Source organism: Asterias rubens, chromosome 19 (genome assembly GCF_902459465.1).
Source record: "Asterias rubens chromosome 19, eAstRub1.3, whole genome shotgun sequence".
Lineage (NCBI taxonomy): Eukaryota > Metazoa > Echinodermata > Asteroidea > Forcipulatida > Asteriidae > Asterias > Asterias rubens.
Genome location: NC_047080.1, coordinates 1,663,989 through 1,685,875, shown reverse-complemented (window position 1 = coordinate 1,685,875; position 21,887 = coordinate 1,663,989). Strand labels below are relative to the sequence as shown.

At 38.3% G+C, this 21,887-nt stretch overlaps 1 protein-coding gene and 1 non-coding gene across 3 annotated transcripts in view; one reads left to right on the top strand and one right to left on the bottom strand.

Annotated features, from left to right (window-relative positions):
- Window positions 1-4,944: 4,944 nt before the first annotated feature.
- Trnai-aau lies at window positions 4,945-5,017 on the bottom strand. The gene has a single exon. It is a non-coding gene; the product is annotated as a tRNA-Ile (tRNA).
- Window positions 5,018-14,146: 9,129 nt separating this feature from the next.
- The window catches only part of LOC117303060 (nuclear receptor subfamily 6 group A member 1-like), a 38,900-nt gene continuing 31,159 nt past the window's right edge, over window positions 14,147-21,887 (top strand). The window contains exons 1-2 of one of the 2 annotated variants that reach the window (XM_033787112.1): window positions 14,147-14,366; window positions 18,887-19,826. In XM_033787112.1, coding sequence (XP_033643003.1) covers window positions 18,905-19,826 — 922 coding nt within the window. In that variant the 5' untranslated portion in view covers window positions 14,147-14,366; window positions 18,887-18,904. Of the gene's footprint in view, window positions 14,367-14,536; window positions 15,153-18,886; window positions 19,827-21,887 lie in introns of those variants that run through there. The other variant, XM_033787113.1, reaches the window with a different exon arrangement.

Genomic DNA, 21,887 nt, shown 5'->3' with positions numbered 1-21,887 from the left:
TTCTCAAAGTTTGTTCATCTTATCAAAACTAGTGACGAGTCAATGACCTAAGTGTTTTTTGGCAAATTGTCGAGACCGTGCCCCGGTTTATGCATAATGTCACACTAAAAATAGGACAGGCCTATAAATAATTATCGGAATTATTGGTTTCTTACTTATTTTTACGCCGATAAAATTGGCGGTTGTTATTCGGGGGATGACAAAGTGTGATGTGATAATCCACTAGGATTTTGTTTAGATCGAGTTAGTTTAGTTTTCGTAATGGTCTGAGAGTCGAGTCGAATTTGACCATCTGGGAGTCGAGTTTTACCATAAAATGAGGGCCGAATTGACCACCAGAAGGTCGAGGTTTATCATCTGGGATTCGAGTTTGACCATCTGGGAGTCAAATTATGATCATGGGTTCATAGTCGACGTTTCTCACACAGCCGACATTTTGTTTGTAGCCATTAACCATGCTGGAAAGGAATAATTAATAGCCTGGCCCCCTTTCACACTACCAGAACTGGTGTTCGTCACTGCTATCGCACGCAGGTAACAATACGTACATGGTGGTAGGCACGTAGACCAATAGTCACAGACTGTTACATAGACGTCTGTCATCATAGAGCGACATTGTGTGTAGACGTTCCCCATTAGTTTCCCATTGTACCTTCACTTCCCTCGTACATTTTATAAAACTTTGGGGACTTAGCTCCCAGAATATAAAACAAACCAGAGTGCCCACTTTAATAAAGGCACTCAGACAGGACATTATTGGTAATTACTCAAAATAATTGTAAGCATAAACATGTACTTGTAACGAGCAATGGGGAGCTGTTGCTTGTATAAAACATTGTGAGAAACGGCTCCCTCTGAAAAACGTAGTTCTTGAGAAAGAGGTAATTTCTCACTAAAATATTAACATGCTTCAGGCCTGAAGACGTTCATTAAGCGTCTAAAAGCACACAAATTAATGTGGAACAAGTGTGTTTTTTCTTTCATTATTCTCTTGCGACTTCGATGACCAATTGGGCCCAAATGTTCACATGTTTGTTATTTTGTGCATATGTTGGGATACTGTCCAGTGCCTTTAAAGTATATAATTTACAAAATTGAAGTCACCCAGAATGCAGGATTCACTAGTCCCACTTTGTATCGCGTTGCCTGGCTCTCCAGACTACGGGGCAGAGACGTTGGGGGCGGGGGCTGATGGGGAGTGCGCCAGCCGTGTCTGTTAGTTTTGTCGGTCATTTGCGCTTGGCTTTCGTCAATCATTAAACAACTCCTTATTGACTTCATGCGATCTTGACATTGGGGCGACGCTGTGCTGTAATCAGTCGATTGGGTAGAAACGACTGTGTTATAATAAATGACCCAATGTTTGCTGCTAACAATGTGCAATAGACGGCCGCTCAATATCCAGACCGTACGGCAGGCCGTACGACGTACGGATGGCGCGTGTTCGCGGTTGAGATGGCGCCTTTACTTTGGGATGTTTCTTTATCGAACAAACAAGTACTTAAAATGTACAAAACTTCATGTTCAAAGGTTGCAGTTAAAAACGAAAGTTTGGGTACTTGGTTAAAAACATTCACTGAGGTGGATCTGGAAACCTTATTAAATTTGGCAAAACAAAAACTTGTCCACAGTAACATTTTGTTCGCACTACCAACGCACACATTCCATGGGATATCCTTATTTAACTTTCCTTTGCACGATGAACTGACAAATTTTTCAAAATTTCCACAAAATACAGAAAATCCAGATCAACATTGTATAGTGTCCTATGTTCGATAAATACACGAATACCCATTCTCATAAAAGGCGCCAGACTTTCCTGTCTGTATACCAGTATACCAGCTTTTTGCCATTGACTTGGATGCAAAAACTTAATAAAAATTGCCGCACCAAAGGTCTGCAATCCTGACTCTCATTGTCATATTACACTTATGAACCATAACCTTAGTATCGATCTCCTAAAGAAGCCACACCATATATTCATCCGTTTTAGTTTCATGGCCAAGGCGCTTGTTCGCGTTCAAGGAAATACAAAATGGCCGCCACATGAAGGTCTAGGGTACGACGCCATACTTAGTTTGATATTAATTTATTAATTTCTTTGTCCAAGCAACGCGAAGTTAATAATTAACGACACAACCTCGAAGCTAAAATCGTGCCGTTATATCTGTCTCCTCCCTACAAATGGGTTTTCCAATTTTGAGGGTATTTGATGAAAAATAATCGAATAATATTGACTCAGTACGGGCTGTGGAAGGTCAACCTGTTTGCTCGGGTTAAATATTAATCCATAAAATGTTGATAAGAGGAACTCATGAACTTGAACTGACGATGAGGATGCATTTTATCAGAAAATTGTAGGAGATATGGAAATTTACGTCCGAAACGAAACTGAATAATCAAAAATATCAGATAGGAAAAAGTTCAAGTCAACCTTTCTGAATCTGATTGCGTTGTTTTGATGGAATGTTTTGGTTGGTTCTTGTGTTTAAATTTCAAGTTCATTGCTTTGTTGTGATGATAATTAAAGGCAGTGGACACTATTGGTAATTACTCAAAAAAAAAAACCTGTCTTGGTGACGAGTAATGGGGAGAGGTTGATGGTATAAAACATTGTGAGAAACGGCTCCCTCTGAAGTGGCATGGTTTTCGAGAAAGAAGTAATTTTCCACGAATTTGATTTCGAGACCTCAGATTTAGAACTTGAGGTCTCGAAATCAACCATCTAAACGCACACAACTTCGTGTGACAAGGGTGTTTTCTACTTTCATTATTATCTCGCAACTTTGATGACCGATTGAGCTCAAATTCTCACAGGTTAGTTATTTTATGCATATACACCAACTGTGAAGGCCAGTCTTTGACAATTACCAATAGTGTCCACTGCCTTTAATTCAAATGAGATAAAACCTATTGTAACAAGAATTACTGAAGAATAACATTTTACTTTCATATTTTGTTCAATAGAAAATTAGCTGATGTTTAGTTAGAACAAGCATTCGGGTTCCTACCGAAAAGTGTTAATTACATTATTCATGCAAATTAATATTCAGTTCTTGTTCATCTGCATTTTCAGGGCAGTATTTATCAATATTTTAAAGCTAAATTATGAATCTCAAAGCCAAAATAATGTGAATAGAATTGTTTCAAATGGCAATTAGTTCCAGTACCGACTCCATAATTAAGTAAGGATAATATTGGTAATAAATAAAAAATAACCCATTTGTTCTTTTACAAACATCATAAAAACCTAAATTTTGTGTAAACCAATGAATATCGTCTGATGGCAGTACCTTTTAACTCTGTTGCTTCTATACCTACAGTCACAACAACATCAGTTGCTCCTCATACAATATTTAAACCCACTCTCTTTCCAACAAAGTGAACAGTATCGAGGTCAGTTTGCCAATTTCGTCCCCGAAATGCCCCGCCGTTTTGGTGTTACATAATTTATCATAACCGTACCAAGTTTTTATTAATAATTAACAATGTCAATTTTATACTGAAGGACGCACGGCGTCGCACACAAAACAACAACACTCAGTACAGATATTGCCTGATGGACAAAAGCTTTCCCATATGGTGCGAATTCGGGAGGGGAACATTTGGAAGGGTTTGGGGGGGGGGGGGGCAAATGGTATTAGATAAAGAGTGTGGATTTTGGGGAGTCAGATCCAACAATCATTTCCTCACGGACATATTAAAGGCAGTGGACACTATTGGTAATTACTGTAAATAATTATTAACTTCAAACCTTTCTTGGTAACGAGGATAAAGGGGACAGGTTGATAGTATAAAACATTGTGAGAAATGGCTCCCTCTGAAGCAATTTAGTTTTCGAGAAAGAAGCAATTTTCCACCATTTTGATTCCGAGACCTCAGATCTAGAATTTGAGATCTCAAAATCAAGCATCTGGGTGGTTTTTTTTTTTTCATTAACATCTCGCAACTTCGACGACCGATTGAGCTCAAATTTTCACAGGATTGTTATTTTAGGCAGATGTTGAGATACACCAAGTGAGAACACCACTCTTTGACAATTACCGATAGTGTCCAGTGTCTTGGCACTGTAGGCCCTACCAAACAGTTTGGTAAGGATAGGCACTGCACTTGTAGGTTTTTAAATATTGTTGAAATGTTAAAGAAAAGGGATATTAGAAAGTAAACGGGAAAGCCCTCAATGTCACTAAACAATAAATTTGTCCTTCCGTGCTACATTTACAGCCCTGGTTTCCCGTGAAGATGGTGCTCGTCTCTTTTCGTGTTGAATTTAGTTTGGCTGGTAATTCTTGTAAGCATTATTGTGCTTAGCATATTGTGCTTAGCATATTGTGCTTAGCATTTGTGCTTAGCATTTGTGCTTAGCATTTGTGCTTAAGCAGCTCTATGCAATTGGGTCAAGACTGTTGCAATCCCAACTGAATGGAGTCGCAACCTCTGGATCAAAAGACAGACGGGAAGAAAACGCCTGGACAACGGCCAATAGTTTCTTGTCAAGACGGTGGCCCGTTTAATATCACATTTTCTTAAAGGGATGCTGAAATTTGAACCCTTTATTTGCTCCAAATGGTGGAATTTATGCAAAGGTGAAGCAAACGACTGTTTGATGGGCGAGGTGCCAGTCAAATATTTGGAGTTAGTTTTTGATTTGAAATGGTACCCTTTTGTGGGTCAGCGTGACCCAAAATGTATCAAAGGATCCATGTGTTTTGGACTCGAGGTTGAATGTAGAAAGTGGCTACGATGTTGAGTACGGGGTTAAATTCTGACCTTGGGTACTTTGGAATAATAGTATACAGTCTTTCTGAAAGGCTAAACCATGGATACAACTTAGGTGAAGACAAAAATCATCATAGATTAAAAAACTAAGCCCGTCAAAGCATGTACAATGTAGGTTTTTTAACACTGGGTTCAATTTATTTGCGCGAGTTATGAATTCAAATATGGTCAGTGTGGGGCTCGAATCCACGACCCTCGCGTTATTAGCACGATGCTCTGCCGACTGAGCTAACCGACCAATTGATCATCAATGATCTAACTTTCATTAAGTATTGACACTAGTTGATCAATACTAGGCATATTGATCAATAAATCAAAATAGAAGATATTTCACAAATTGTGCAAAATTACAATTTCTTTTTATTAACAATCCAATCATCTAAAACGCCTGTTTTAGTAAAATCAAAAAAAAAAAAAATCAAAATTTTCTCGACCAAGTGCGATTGTTCACGCTCCAGAGATAATGTATCAACACGTATATAATAACGTTCACATTGAGGCATTTTTATTGTAACCTGCTACTTCTTCCTAATAAGCATTACTATGTATTAGTGGACTATGGCTCTCAGTGTCAGACTCATCAACAAAACACTCAGTGGCTATTTACTGCCAACGATGAAACGTCCGTAGACTTTCACGTCACCTTTATTCTCCACAGACCAAAATATCCCATGTAGGTCAGTGCCACCTCTGTGATAGGAAACACGTCTCCCATCTATACAGGAAACAGTCGTCTCCAACGTCAAGAACAGACCCTCTGCTAAATTGCTTGTCCCCCTTCTTTTTTCTTCTTCTTCTCCTGGATCCATTCTGGAGCCGACCGAGAGTTGACCCCAGTCCAGATGAATTTCCCAGACGATTATAATTCCATATTTCCCCTTACATCAAGAGAGAGTGACCTATGTCGATGAACCCATCAGTGAGTGTTTACTCTTCTAAAAACACATCGTGGAACAATTTCATAGAGAGCTGCTCAAGCACAAACAAAAGTAGCTAAGCACAACAAAATTATGCTTACCAGAATAAGGTTACCAGCCAATTTACCATGTCACATGTACAATTTGTGACTGGTATCCTGCTCATTTCTGCCTAGCAAAAAATTGGTAAGCAGTTTTTTTCTGCTTAAGCAGCATGATTTGGGCCCACTGACTTGGCGCAATTTAATGAAGCTGTTAAACAGAAAATACTGGTTGACAAATTTCTTTGCTAAAAAAACCCCGAGTGGGGCATGTCGCAACAAATTATACTTCGTGTAACTTTGGTTTGTAACCTGTTTTTGATAAGCAATACTTTTCTGTGCTTAGCAAGTTTAGGTGGTTACCTGGGCTATAGAGGATTGGGCCCTGCAGAGTGCTGCTGGAACAGAAGATAGTGTTGCTCCGAAGAGCAGGATACCAATCACTTATTGGAACATAGGACATGATTCTTTTGCTGGTTGGTAATCTTATTCTTTCAAGCATAATCATGTTGTGCTCGGTACACTGCGGCACACATAATACTTTAAAGACACTGGACACTATTGGTAATTGTCTAAGACCAATCTTCTCACTTGGTGTATTTTAACATATGCAAAAAAATAACAAACCTGTGAAAATTTGAGCTCAATCGGTCGTTGAAGTTGCGAGATATAATAATGAAAGAAAAAACACCCTTGTCACACGAAGTTGTGTGCTTTCGAGACCTCAAAATCTAATTCTGAGGTCTCTAAATCAAATTCGTGGAAAATTACTTCTTTCTCGTGAACTACATTATCTTCAGAAGGAGCCGTTTCCAACATTGTTTTATACTATGAACCTCTCCCCATTACTCGTTACCATAAAAAGGTGTTATGCTAATAATTATTTTGAGTAATTACCAATAGTGTCCACTGCCTTTAAGGATAGGGGTCAATTGGCCGTGACCTAGAAAACATTGTGTAATTTTATCCGAAAATGAGCAGGATATACCGGTCACGGATGATACACGTCGAATTGTTATTTTGGCTGGTAGCTTATTTTGTTAATCATTATTCTGTTGTGCTAAAGTAAGTTGGGCCCTATGGTCAATGTACAGCAACTTCAACCAACAAAATTTGTGGTGACAATGAAAATCTGAAGGCCCAGCTCGGTTCAGGCTTAGCCCCTGAGTGAACCCCCCAACCACAATGACCCAGTTAGAAAAACGCATGACTTTGAACTTCACGACATGGGCTTATGATTACGGCGCCATTTTGCAACTTTTCTGAGAATTAACGGTGTTGTTGGGCAATAATATACACCGTATACTTTACATGACAAAGAAAGTTATAGACAGTTCACGAACTGCCGTGAAAATGTCTTTTAAAAGTATCGAGACATTCTTATCATACCATTTTTGATAAACATCATACCAGTTTTGCTAAACTGCTAAACCTGAACCAATGTATGTCCTGTGCGTGATGTACTGATGTAAAAACATCACCTGTGTTGCAAACTTTGTGGTTTTTAGGTCTGCAAATAATCACCTGGTTTTATGTTTAATGCAAATAACTTATGTTGTGCAGGGTCAAATCTGTGAAAATGGTCTCAGCTCATAGTTGTTCATTAATGTGAAAAAATACACAAATGTTTGTTTTTTAGTTCGCTGTTCGGAGGAAATGGCGCGGTCATCCGGTGCCTATTCCCTTAAAGAGGTGCCTCTAGGTTCAACCGAGTTTTGTGAAGAACTCGATTTCCAAATAGAAAGATTTGGGAATATACTTATTTCACCCCCCCCCCCCCAAAAAAAAAAAAAAAAAAAAGATTTGGGAGTCTACTTAAATCCAAATAGAAAGATTTTGTGAATGCACTCATTTCCTAATAGAAAGATTTTGTGAATGCACTCATTTCCAAATAGAAAGATTTTGTGAATGCACTCATTTCCAAATAAAAAGATTTTGTGAATTCACTCATTATTTCCAAATAGATAAAGTCCTCATTAAAATTAGAGTGAAAAGATACAAGTTTCTGGCCGTACGTTAAAATGGTCTTCCATTGAAATTGATACCCTGTCAGAGCGGAACTTGAAACATGACGTCATCGAACGGTTTGGGATTTGGACCTCATCTGAGGGTATCAAATACAGTGGCATTTTACACCAATTATTGGCATGAGGTTAGAGACTTGTAATCATTATTCCCTTAGTTGTAAGACCCCATTTATTGGAAAATGAGCTAAGTACAGAACTGAATTTGACCTTTTGGAACCTTTTAATTGCTTTGTTACTATAATTTTTCACCTCAAAAAGTGGTAGCGTTTTGAGATAATTGTCGAACATCTGGAGCAATTATGTCCACGCAGTAAGAATAATTCGTTATTAGAATACAATCTGAGAAACGAAAATAAATTTGTATGGTCAATATTTTCTGGGGGAGTAATTACCCCAAAAGGCATAAACCCTTTAAATAGTTGCTCTATATAAATTACTTGCCGTGTGGGTCGGGCACCAGTTACCACGCAACGACTGCCGATCTCACGCGAACCATTCTAAATTCCAGATGACATCTATTTATATAAAACAAAAGAATCAACATTTTTCTAATCTAAAACCTCGCTTTTTATAAACTGCCCTTTGGAGCCAGATTGTAAACGAAAAAATGAATGGAATTATCCATAAGTTCAGGTCGTAGTAGTAATTTTTTATTTATTTAACGATTTCTTCTGACAATATTGTAGACATAGACAGTTGTTTCGTTCTATTTTTGTAAACATTGTCATGAAATTGCACATGTTGTTCTGAAAAGGTTCTCTAGTTGGTGATAGTATACACATTGTTTTGCTTAAAAAACAAACAAATGTTGGTCTACAAACATCACATTATGTTCTTATATGTGAAGTTTTAGATCGACTTATATAAATTACAAACTCTTTTTTTCCCCTCATACTAATTATTCTGTAATATTTATTGTTGTAAATGTGAATCGCGCTGCTACCTTAGGGCCTACATGCATGTGTGTGTCGTGTTCCTTGTGTTCGCCAGTGATATAGACATAATGAAATTGCTTGAAGAGAAAACCAGACTAAAACACTTCCAACCTCGTGTTGGCAATATTGATTTGAATAGACAAAAGTTACAAATGTCTGCACGATGAAAAATGTACGTTCCAAGTGTACGTATACAAGCATTTTCTGTTATCAGTGTAAGTCATTAAATGAACATGTTAAAAAGTAATAAGTTTTGTGGTGGTTTTAAGACAAGTCTCAAATATGTATTATATTTGTTTAAAGAAAATGAATGACATGCTACAATATTTACAGTGTACAAACGCTCCTCATTATGAATTGAACAAAATGTAGGCCTATGTAAGAGTGTATTCAAAACAGATGTAAAAATATATTTACGAAACTTCCTTGGGACAAAAATATTTTATATATATATATCCACACGAACATAACATTTTATATCCCTGTTTAAAAATTCGGCATTCGCCTCCTCCAAAAAAAAGAGAGGTACAAGTTTACTGCACTGTGTATAATATTTACACACCGAAGCTCTTTAGTCATGCCAGCAACAATGGGCAAAGATCCAGAGCACTGTAACTAAAGTAGCCAAGTGACCCTGGCCTTCTATGACTGCCTTGTTACAAAGAGCCCAAATAGTAAACCCATACCACACAACTCACTTCATAGTCTAGTTCAAGTGCGGACAGACGGCCCCGGTTACATTTATTTACCGAGGTTGAACTTTGCCTGAACCGTGGATATTTCCCACAACCAAACCCCCCTTTCACCAGGCTGCTGTCTAACCTCGTTCACAGATTGATATTTTTTTAAAGAAGGGGTTGAGGAAATAAATTGAAGCCAAGTGAGGCCGGATGGAGATGTTGGATGTGTCTTGGATGTTGTGAATTAAAAAGTCCGGGGCACCGTGGGGAAGGTAACAGCGCCATAGCCGGCGAAAAAGCGATCGCGCTACCGCGGCGGGCTCGATCGAACGAGTGTGAGCGAGAGAGGAGCACTGAACTCCGTGGCCTCTCTCGACTGACTCACGCACAACACTCTGCTGGCAGGCGACAAAAATAGAACAACGGTAAACAGGCGGCGCAGGCAGCGGCATTCAAAGTCACGGTCGTGCGAAGGTCGAGGGCAGGCATCTGTGCCGCGGTTGAATCTATTGACCTAGAATTCTGCGCCCGCGCAGTACTCGGGTTCATCGCCTGCTCATGGTGATGAAGTGCTGTAGTTGGGGTTGATGCTGCAGCCCTTGTTTGCAAAATGCCTTCTTCTTCTACTTCTCCCCCCTAGAAAATTCGATTAATCCCGTCCCTCCCGTGGAAAACCTGGCGATGTTATTCCGGCCACGGCATTCTGAGATGCAAGGGTACGGGATGGGCTCTCATCCGGAAGCGATGTAGCGCTAAGACTTGAATTTGAGGCGGATAAGAAAATCGATGAGGCCCGGCCGACTGGATCATTTTGTGGCACACGCGGGGGCCGGGCAAGCCGGCTGGTTGGTTTGCTCTTACTTGGGTCGCTGACCCGATGTGGCTGTGCACAGTGCTAGTTGAATGCACTTCCCGTACTTTTGACTCGATGGACTCGGGTTGGAGAGCAACCGACGTCATTGTTACTATGGCTCACGATGCGGAGGATATAGATTCTGGGGTTTTACTGCATTTGTCATTACGGGAAAACGAAAAAAAAAATGAGAATACAAAAAAAAAACGCTGAGCAAGCCTTGTGCGTATGTTGGGATGGGAGGTGAGATACGGTGGGGAGAAAGAATGGAAAAAGAAATCATGTTTTTTATAGACGGGTTTGTAAATCCCAGGGAAAAAAACTGTCGGTTGCTACGTTTAATTTCCTCTGTCCCCTTTTGTGTTTACACATTACACAAAACAATCGCCATCCGTTAATTATTCTGAGCTGTGTTGGTTTTGTGAGGAGAGAGGGAGAGAGATTGTGAAAGAAGGAGGAGAAGAATATAAGAAAGTGACCTGTGACAATTATCACCTCTGTCAGTCCGTCGGTTTTGTGATGGGAAAAGGACGGTACATCGGTGTACGGGTGAGCGGACTCCGAAGCGACATTACGCGACAGCAATGCGGGGAAAGCGGGTTAGCGGTGCCCTGGGGGCGTTCCTCGGTACCCCGCGCATGAGCAAACTCCCCAGTTGGCCGGTGAAAGTGGGACGCGCGAGCAACGACCCTAGCTTATAGAAAAAAAATCTCTAATGCACAGCTAGCTCTGCGCAGGAAGAGAAAAAAGGCTTGCAGCAACCTGCGGAGAGACTTCAGCCTAAGAGGAGAGAGCTAGTTGGATGGATGGAGGGACACTGGGAAATAAAGACGTCTTTCATGTTGCGAAACAGCCAGCTTGTCGTCACTAGGAATAGTCCAACATGGCCGCCGGGTTTATATAAAACTCGAAGATGGACACGCGCGTGATATGGCACACGTACACAATGGCCCTGGTTTATTTAAAGGCCGGAAAGTAATGGATATATTTATTTTATTTTGTGATTATCTTAAATAACATTTGTCTTCGCAAATTTAAGTTTGATAAATGAGAAAAATGAATGAACTTCCGTAATCTCTATCCCAACAAGTGTTGGTTTAAGTAAGTTAAAAGATTTTAAAAGATTTTGTTTGCCAAAAAGATTAACCGACTTCATGCGAAAATGTTCAGGATATTAACGAATTTTAGGTTTTGGGGATTTTTTATTTCATTATTTGAAACCATCGAAATAATGCGCCTTATTTTTTAAAGTAATTGAAATTTTAAGTTTGCTTTTGTTTATGTTTAAATTGCCTATTCATTAAAGAAATATCAAACTCTGATTTTATTAGTCTAGATTTAAGTATTTGTTTAGTTCCTATCATCAGTTATTGTCTTTTGTATTGTATTCGTTTATTAGTTGTTAGCGTGTTTATAATCATACATAATAGAAACTTACATTTGTAAGGCACCTTTTTGAAAGGACAAAAAGCGTTTAATGACAAATAAATACTTACATTATTACCAATAATAAACAAAGTTACACAATATCCCCTCTTTTACAAGTTAAACAATTGCCAGGACAGATTTCACAATTTGCAAAACACACGTATTGGTTTTTAAGACGAAAGATGACCCAGTGCGTCCCCAACCGGCCGTTGTGCCGTGTACGCTGTGTCCGAAGGCTAGATTACGTAACAGTTCCCGTCGCTTGGTGGCGCTATCTGTCGATCCACAAACTACACAAAAATCGTTCAGGGACAAATGAGTACAAAATAATCAAGGGTCCTAGAAAATGTTTTTTTTTCTGCGTGCCATTTTGTGCGTCTCAGTCTAGCCGATACAAATATAGTTGTTATTTATTTCATAGTTTTGTTTGTGATTTAGTGATTTATAGATTTTTTCGAACACAATTAAACCAACAAAAGGTATCGTTAAATTATTTTAAAGTTATACATGAATTACTCAACTATTGTTGAATATTATTTGAAAAACAATAACTGCATGAAGAAACCTGTATCCAACCGATGCCAAAGCTTTCAATTTCCAAATTTCCTGACGAAAATATTATTCACACCACTTTTGTTGATAAACGAATAAATTGTTATGCCAATCTCAAAATTCTCTGTTAATGTTTTGTGAGCTACCATAAAAAATAAACCCCGTTTAATTATTCATCAATGTATTCCCAAAATAACAGATGGGAACACATAAAACATATTCAATGAAGATGTACGACATATTTGGTTGTTTGCCTCCACAGTTGCCAGCATAAATTTAATTCTGAGGACAAGTTAATTAATCACTCATTATTTGTATTCCTAAATGGAATCCCCAACTGGTTAGTTTCAATCCCGATTTTCGAAAGCATCTTGATTCAGAAAAAAAAATGTTGATGGACCATCAACATTTGGGTGACAAACTCTTTGAGTTATAGATTGTTTAAAACGTATTCACTGAGTGAGACGAAAATATGTGATGGCGAACTGTGCTGAAATAATTAACACTACGTAAGCGCGTTGATTGATAGCGCAATTAAACAGACAGTATTATAATGGATGCTTTGCAGCAACTACGGTGTTTTGGAGAAGCCATCACATCAGGCATTGTTTCAGCATTGATATTATAATGAGGTGATTTTTTTGTTTGCTTGAAAGATATTATACCAATAAATATAGAAATAAAAATCGAAAATATTTTTTTAAAAGACGCTCAAAATAACGGGATTTTCTGAACAAAAAGCAGGTAGCCATATTTATGTTTCCTCATGCTAACAAGTTACAAATCTAATATGAAATAAACTGGTAACTTTTTGTAAATTGAACGTCAGGTTCTTAACTATTATTTTTAAAGGGAACGCAACCAACGTAACATGGCTGCTTTTGAGCTGTTCTTGCTCATTCCGTGACTGCAATATCTCAAAGTTGATTTGCTAAATGACGTAAAACGGTAATGTACTTAAAAAAAATGAGAAAACGCATGGTGCCAATTTTAAGATGTTTGAATATGTTCGATATTAAATTTTAGGTTAAAGTTGAAATCCATTTAAGATTCTGTTTAATTTTCACATTCATCGAGGATAATTTTGCTAACAAATTTATTTAGATATTTTTTTATCACCGATTTACCATATGTTGCGGGCAAAACCTTAATTATTTTGCGGCCCCAATTCCCGATGAAGAACTAGGCCATAATAACATATTGAGTGCTTATGTTGCTGCCTTAAGGCCTGGCCATAAAACATCAATTGTACGGGGACAAACATTTACGAGTTCAGAGCTAGGAAGATTTAAATAAATTTATACCGATATAATACCAGGTTTACTAAACAAATTTCACATAATAAATAAATACAAAATCGAATAGAGTTCAAAGAAAACAGCGAAAGATGATGTTTTATTCATCATTCCAAGTGACCCCAAAACACTGACTAATTCTCTGAATATTAGAATAAACCACAGAGGTCCTCCCGACCGCAATTTATTTCACTTCATTTACCCCATGGAACTTCCCAATCCCATCCCTTAAAGAATTGTTCACCCTCGTTCCCAACCTCATGTTTGCCGTTTAAATATTTAACGAGACCAAAGAATGTCTAGCCGAAAATGTTCCCTTATTTTCCCCTCCCCGCTACCCGGGAATTACCCAGTTGCTGATTGCATCAGCTCATCAATAGTGAGGAGAGAAAAAGAAGGAGAGAGAAAAAAAAAAATAACTAAAGAAGAGTATAAAAGAAGTTGGCTCCATTGTGTTTTGCCTATCATACGTGACATTGAAAGTGTGGTCATTCAACTTGTGCCATTGCTAACTGTTCAGCACAGTGAGGTACCTGTATTCATGAATTAGTAACAACGCATGCACTTTGCGGCCGTCGTAGCATTACTAATACCACTGTATTTATAGCCTAGTTTCAGTCCGTTTTGAACTCCGAGTTGCTCTGTACACTACACATGCAACATACGGACGTACACGCAGACCGCACTGTGGCACAGGAGTGCACGCATCGCATACACACAAACTCGGGCGATCTTTTTTTTTTTTACACAAGAAGGAAAAATCTTTATCTCATCGCATCTTTTTTGGAGAGTATCCCCGGGAACACAAAATACCCTATCTAGGAGAAAAGTTTTGGATTGATCGTGGATCTTTGCGAAGGTAAGATTGAATGAGTATTTATGATGTTTTTCATTTTGTTATGTTTTGTTTTGTTTAGTATATGGGGTTGCCTACCCTGCTTTAATATTATGAATGTAGGCCATGGCTCGTTCGCCTGGGCCGGGGTCGTTGATCGCAGAGCTCTGCCCTCACAGAGTGCGCGACTCACGGGCTTCGGGTAGTTGACTCGACTGGAAACGACCGTTCCTGCTAGCTGTGCCTTGGCTAAAGCAAGCCGGCTGCCTGCCCTGCACCGTGGAGAGAAAGAAAAAACACCTCAAAGTATTTGTCACGATCAAGGTGAATTCAGTTTCCACGGACTTGTGCCCGGTGAAAGCTCCCCAGGAAAAACGGCTTCTTCCCCGCCCGCGACTTGCTGCTGATGTCGCTCACCGAATAATTTGCTGGTCTTTTCGATTTCCGAGGTGAACAAAAACTACAGAAAGAGATCCAGGTTGAATTGAAGTCTACGTTTCTTCCGTAATTTAAAATCACCTCCAAATATCATCTCATATTTATCTGGGAAATTGTTGACCTGAAACATGTAAAGATTGAGGAACGATATTTGGAGATTTGTACCTGTTTTCGTCGATGATAAAATATATTTTTCTCCCGGGAGTCATATTTCATCGGAGAAAAGTACATTCCGGGTCGACTGAAAATCATGTACCATTAATTCCAGCGGGCATCGGGTTCAACATCAGACAGGAACACCCGGGTATCTTCCCAGTGAAAAACACCGGTCAAATTGCTCATTTTTCATCTCTTTGACCCAGGTCAATAAAGGTAGGTAGTCTATTTTACTCACTTTTGGCTTTGTAGACTTTTCGATTACTTCATAATTTTTTTCTGCTCATGTCGAAATTTGTTGTTGTTCGTGAAACATTAATTTTTAAAACAATGGATACTTTCAACTTGAAAAACAAAGGATGTTGCGAGCTAGATGCTTTGTTAAACAAAACAAAAGAAGACGAAAATATTTTGAAATATTTATTTCATAAACTGAACTTAAAATGAAAAAAGAATTGCTTGCAAAATTGAAAACAAATCTTAAATTTTATTGGATAACCTGCTCTTTAAACCAACACCATTTTTTTTTTTAACAAATGGGTGATTGCACATTTCATCAATTTGTCAAGGTTTTTCATTTCCTTGTTCACAGAAAAATATTATTTTGTTTGCCTTTTGTTGCAGTTTTTAAGAAATCAAATTATACTTATTTGTGGGTAATCTGACGATCAAATTTACATTTTTATTTTCCGTTAATCCGGAGGTTGTTGGTTCGAATTCCACTCGAGTCAATTCTTTTTTCAACCCCCAAATCATTTTTATTTTGCGTAAGTTTTTTTTGGATAGGGTTTCTTTTGGTAAGAACAAACTTATTACAAAGTGCAGTCTTGCACTGTGGGGAGTTGTCCCCTGTTTAAAATAGCTTGTAACCTTTGTAATCATTCCAAAGACTCCAATATTCTTTGCAAACAGTTCCCTTCGTGGTCTGGCGTCTTTTCTAGGGTAATTTTGAAAGTGGCTTTATGCCGGATCACGATCAAAGTTCAGTCTATAACAGTTGTATGAATTATTCACACAACGCTTGAAAGGTTGGGACTCAACTGAGAAAAAGAAAGAAAAAAGACACAGGTCAGTCACAATAACCGATTCAAACATGCCAAATAAAATCAGAATAGAGAGCCCCCCCCCCTGATATGTTTTCTTTGTGTTAATTTTGATTGAAGACTCTGTTTGGTCCGAGTATTTAAAGTTTTTGTTTGTTCTCCTTGCTGAAGGCTGTGTAGCAAATTCAAGAACAACATGTTTTTCTATGTACACATGGTTTAAAACGCACTGGACACTATTGCTACTGTAATTAATCAAAATAATTGTTAGCACAAAAACTTACTTGGTAATGAGCAATGAAGAGCAGCTGATTGTATAAAATGTTGTGAGAAACAGCTCTTCTAAGGCATCTGAAAGCTCACAAATTTTTGCAATAAGGGTGTTTTTCATTCATATTATTCTCTTGCAACTTCGGTGACCAATTGAGTCAAAATTTTCACAGATTTATTGTTAAATTATGCATATGTTGGGATACACCAAGTGAAAAGACTGGTCTTTCACAATATTACCGAAGGTGTCCAGTGCCTTAAAACTCATTTTACAAATGGGTTGTTTTCTGTTTCCCCATATTATTTTGTGTGATCGACTTGCAGAGAAATTGTTCCTCATTAAAAACATAGTTGTTATGTAACATTTTCTTAGCACTCAACCCCACCCGGTTTTTGAAGATACTAAAAATTGTTTATTTCATTCAATAAGTAATACAAAAACATGCTGGTAGTTTTGAGAAGGCAATAAAAAGAAGAGACTAAAACAACCCACATACAAAAAGCTATAAATAATTTTATTTCACATAATAGCTTTTTTATTGGATTTTTAATTATCATTTAAAAACACAGACAAAATTAGTCATCATCAGAAATTATTTCTTTCCATTAGTGCAATGATAGTTTTAAGGTAACTTCTGTTAAAATGATATGCAGTTTTACTAAAAATGAAGCGAGTGATGAAATATGCCTCTATAAGTTAATCATTTATTCTTTAAAACGATGCAATATTCATCTCTGTCAACCTCCATAGTATAAACAAATTTTAGAACATGAACTGAAACTTTTAAAGACTCCATAGCTGTCACGGCTGGGCATGCTGCAAAGATCCCGTTTTATTTGACATCATAAATTCAATATTTCAAGGTATATTGCATAGTTGATTTTTTGGAGTAGCAAATTCAAATTGTTTTCTTGATATTGTTATGAATTGAAACAAATAGAAATTAATAAGTTTTTATTGATGATCAATCCTTTAATTTATTATTTTCCGTGTAGATACAAATTATGGCTCTTTACTTTCCTTGAAAAACCCAAACAGCCTTGTCATACAACGAAACAAACAACAATGGGTAGCGACTTTCCAATCATACAAAGGAAATTACAATAAACTTATTTATTGTTTGTTTGTGTAGACAATTTTCTTACCAAAAGAACTTGGCAAAGCTTCCACTAAAGTGATAACTATTAATACCAAGCTGGCATCAGCCAATCTCTCTCATAAAAAGTGGTTTAACATTTATGATTATGAACTGCACAAATCAAGAAATTGACTAGACAACAATACTTATTCAATAGTCGTTGTAAAATCAGCAGTTAGCTTGGCTGGATTCGAACCCACAACTTTGTGATTGCAAGTCCAGCAGTATAACCCTTTGACCACAGAGACACTGATACTCAGCCCCAATGCTAAGTTCCGTCTGAATTTAGCAAAAACGCATTAGGCTTTATACCTGTTAGATTTCTACAACTGTATACATACAGTGTAATGGAAAATTAATGCAAATTTACAGACGTTTTGTGATGCAGTGTTAAACTAAACTGACATGCGATTCTTCTATGATTGATTTTAAAAATGATTGATGCTGTAACTAGGTCTGTCCAACAACCGTTTTAAGTTTTTTTCTCCCTCCGATACATTTTTTTGATATGTAGAAAAAATTGGCAAATTGATATTGGTAGATTAATTGTGGCATCTGGAATTGATGCCAAAAGGGTCTGTTTTAAATTATATGATGGTGTCAATTTCAATTTGTACAAATTTGTCATTGCTTATACATTGTTTATTTTGTCTGTGTATTATTTACAAATTGACCTATGCAATCAACACGCTGTAGAATTATGCCAAGGTATTATTTTATAATGTATTTCTGATCATGAAAACCAAGGATGCCTCATACAGTAAGTGAACTTAATCACTGTAGCTCGCAAGCCTGAGGAAACCTGTTAACGAAGGTGCTTGCTTTGTGAACCAGAAACACTTGGGTTAAACCCTTGTCTTCCTTGAAAAAGTGTTCTGGGTTCTTTTACGTACACTACCATCTGTAGTATGCAGCACCTATGGCTTAACGTCCCATCTGAAGGACAAATCAATTTTAGTTTTAGTTTTAGTTTTATTAGACTTTACACTGGCATAAAAATATAGAAATACAAATCGATACATAAAGAAATAAAGAATCAAATTAGCTATAAAAAATACCAAGCCAGTGAGTGACGAGGAGGAACAGGTGACCAGCACCTCTACAAAGCCGTCCTGTCACAAGAAATGTCCCCTGAAACCCACCCCATAGCAAAAAACCACCCAACCCACAAAAAAGAGGGAGCGCTTTAAGGCGGGACTGACAATTACAGACGACAAGAAGAGCAATGGCAGTGCGACACCCAAGTGCAGACATCATCCGCTGAAAAGTCAGATGCAAACTTGTCCCTGTAAAATTGGAGAAGAAGAGTCTTAAATGCTGACAAGGACACGCTAGATCTGACCTTTGCTCACAACCGGGACTCGAACCCACACTTTGTTGATCAGAAACATCAGAGCTTAAGTTCTGTGCTCGTAACCACTTGGCCACGACAGGCCACAGTATGAGTAAATTATTGTGTTATTTAATTTCTTGTTTGTTTTTATTTCTATCATTTCAGATTTCCTCCCAACACAAAATGAAGCGTTCTTCAGTAGACATGGAGTTCGCCGACAGACCATACCTCATGTGTAAATCACCAAAGATGGACGCCATCTGTAACAACAACAACAACAATGAGCCCATCTTCAAGAAACTCCCACCGACCAAACGCTGGAGTGGACTCTACAAAGGGGAGGACCGCATGTCCATCTCCCCCCTTGCCAAAAGCCCCAGCAAGGACGAAGTATTTCTCAGCGAGGAGTCTTCAATGGACGCAAACCCAATTCACTGCCGCCCCCCACTTCCCCCACCCCCATTACTGATGGTCCCCGGACTTATCCCAACGAGCGTCGGACAGGTCACACCAAGAACCAGCGAGGGTTTGTTGATGAAAAGCCAGCGCCAATCCCTCGGAGGCATGGACTCCCCACTCTGTGGCCTCAGTCCCTTCACCGTCCTCCCCTCCCCAAGTTGTCAACCCTCACCGTCGCCCAGTCTTCCCACCCCGGGTGCATTCCTCCCACCATCACTCCCAAACGGGAACTTTCTTTTCCCACCGTTCACTGCCGGGATCCCGTTCTCCGCAGCGACACGTTTCCCGTTCCCGCCGCAACTGCCGTTCCAGACGCACCAGTTCCTGCGCGAGAACGAACTCAAAGTCAGATCGCAGTCGGAGAGCGCCGTCTCCGGGCTGGACAGCCAGGGCCACAGCGAGGAGAGCAATTCAGACGAGGACGACTCGTTGATGCTGTGCAGCATCTGCTGCGACAAAGCCACAGGGTTGCACTACGGCATCATAACCTGCGAGGGGTGCAAGGGTTTCTTTAAAAGAACAGTTCAGAACAAAAGAGTATACACTTGTGTCGGGAGCGGAAATTGTGAAGTAACAAAAGCCCAACGGAATCGTTGTCAATATTGCCGGTTTCAGAAATGTCTACACATGGGAATGATGCTCGAAGGTAAGCCTCAACACAGTTTTTATATTTGATCAGCGTTATGCCTTTATCCTTTTTCTCAATGGCTTTTGATAATTGTATATAATCAAAACATCATACGCCATTATTTGCATACATCTTGCGGTTTCGTGGATAGACCACACACTGATGTCAATCCAGTAATTAAACACATTAGGGAATTCAGTCACAATAACTTCCGCAGAAAAAAAAACCCCCCAACTCAAGTCAGACAACTTAATTTTTGATGTCAATTGATGTCAACAATTTCCACCCAAATTTCACCCATAATTTTCCCAGCTTGAGAATACCTCACCAACATATAAAACAGATTGAAATGTAAACTGGAGTTTCGGAAAAAAACTTCATCCTGTACAGATTAGTTCAGTTAACCAACAAGCCGTCGATGACTTCAACACACCCCTGTTGGAAAAAAAAAGAGAACAAAAATGTGAGAGAAAAAAAACCTGACTTTCTGAACTCGTCGCCCCTTTTGCCTTACTTGTTTGCCTGTTTGTAACACATCTGTCACGGCAAACAGCCCTCACAAATAAAATCAATGATTCATGGCAGCCCAATCCTGCCGTTAAATAGGTCCTGCTTATTGCCTCTGCCAGATCTGTTTCCATAGTTTATCAGCACTGAAGTCGGGTGTCGGACTCGGTGAGAAGGGGGGGGGAATCTGTTACGCACACAGAGTTAATTGATGCTGCTTGCTAGACGTGGTCACCAATCCACTCTGACTTACATGGCTACCGAGAAAAGAAAAAAAGCAATCGGTATTACGAGAAAAAGGCAACCAAAATGACGTACGCCAGTTCCTGTGAAATACTTACGGATGGTAATATAGACTAACGAACACATGGAAACCAGTATGCAGCAGGATCATGGTGCAATATTTTGTATTATTAAGAGTGGATTGTCTGTAATTTTTATCAGAAATGAAGATTAATTTTACCCGTAGTGTCCATTGTCTATAAATTTATTGCAGTAGCAGTTAAATATGAAGTAAATTTATGAGAAATAAAATCCTTTTCAAATGAGGTTCATCGCTTTGGATCTGCTTTTTAAATTTTTTATTTTAAGAATTGATCCACAGATCATACAATAATCACAGAAAATAAATAAATATTTTAACTTAACATTTTGGAAATTTTGTTTTAATGGAAGGTTTATAGATTTTTTTGTTAAATGTGTTAATGCTGATTTATAGGCATAGTTATCTAGGGCGGTACAATTGAAAGTTTGAGCTGAAAATCTTTTTAATTTGTCTGTCTTATATGAATGATCAGCTTTAATCTTTAATATCTGTACAAATATTTTTCAGAATTACACTTTTGAATTATAAATTCTTGTAAACATCCGGCTGTCTGGCAGAAAAGATTCAATGCAAAAAAAAAAAAAAAAGGAAGAAGATAAAGAGAAAAAAACATGAAAGATTAAACAAACCAATTCCCCGACAGTCCGAAGAGGATGCAAACCTGAAGTCATCTTGTCAACAGCTTCCTTACAATTACGCTTGAAGGAATAAAACCGAAAGTAAAAAAAAATTGCGACTGTCCAGGAAAAAGAGACTACAACACAAAAAGATAAGGCTTTTTGAGAAACTGCAGTTTTCACTTTTCATTTTTTTTTTGACTCGTTTGAGGCTCCCACAGGAAGATGGAGAAAAACCTCTATTGATCAACAGCCACCCCCTCAAAATTATTTCCATCTTGGGAATTGTAAATAAGATAATTAATATTATTATATAAAGGGTTCAACTTAATAATGTACAAGATAGTGTATTGCGCGAATCACGTGCTCATACGCGCACAATTCCGGCCGATACAGAAAAGAAGGACAAAAATACACAAAAAATATCAGGAAAAAAACCATATAGAATGTCTTATTGCACAAAAGGGCTTTTAAAATCAAGATAAACACCAAGTGGAAAACATTTTGAAGACCCTGTTTCAATTCAGCATGCTTCAGCATAATATCCACAGGTTTTGGTCCAGAATGTCCTACAGTTTAAAAACAAATCATTGAAAAAAACTTATTTGAGAAGATGGCCCTAGCTTTCGA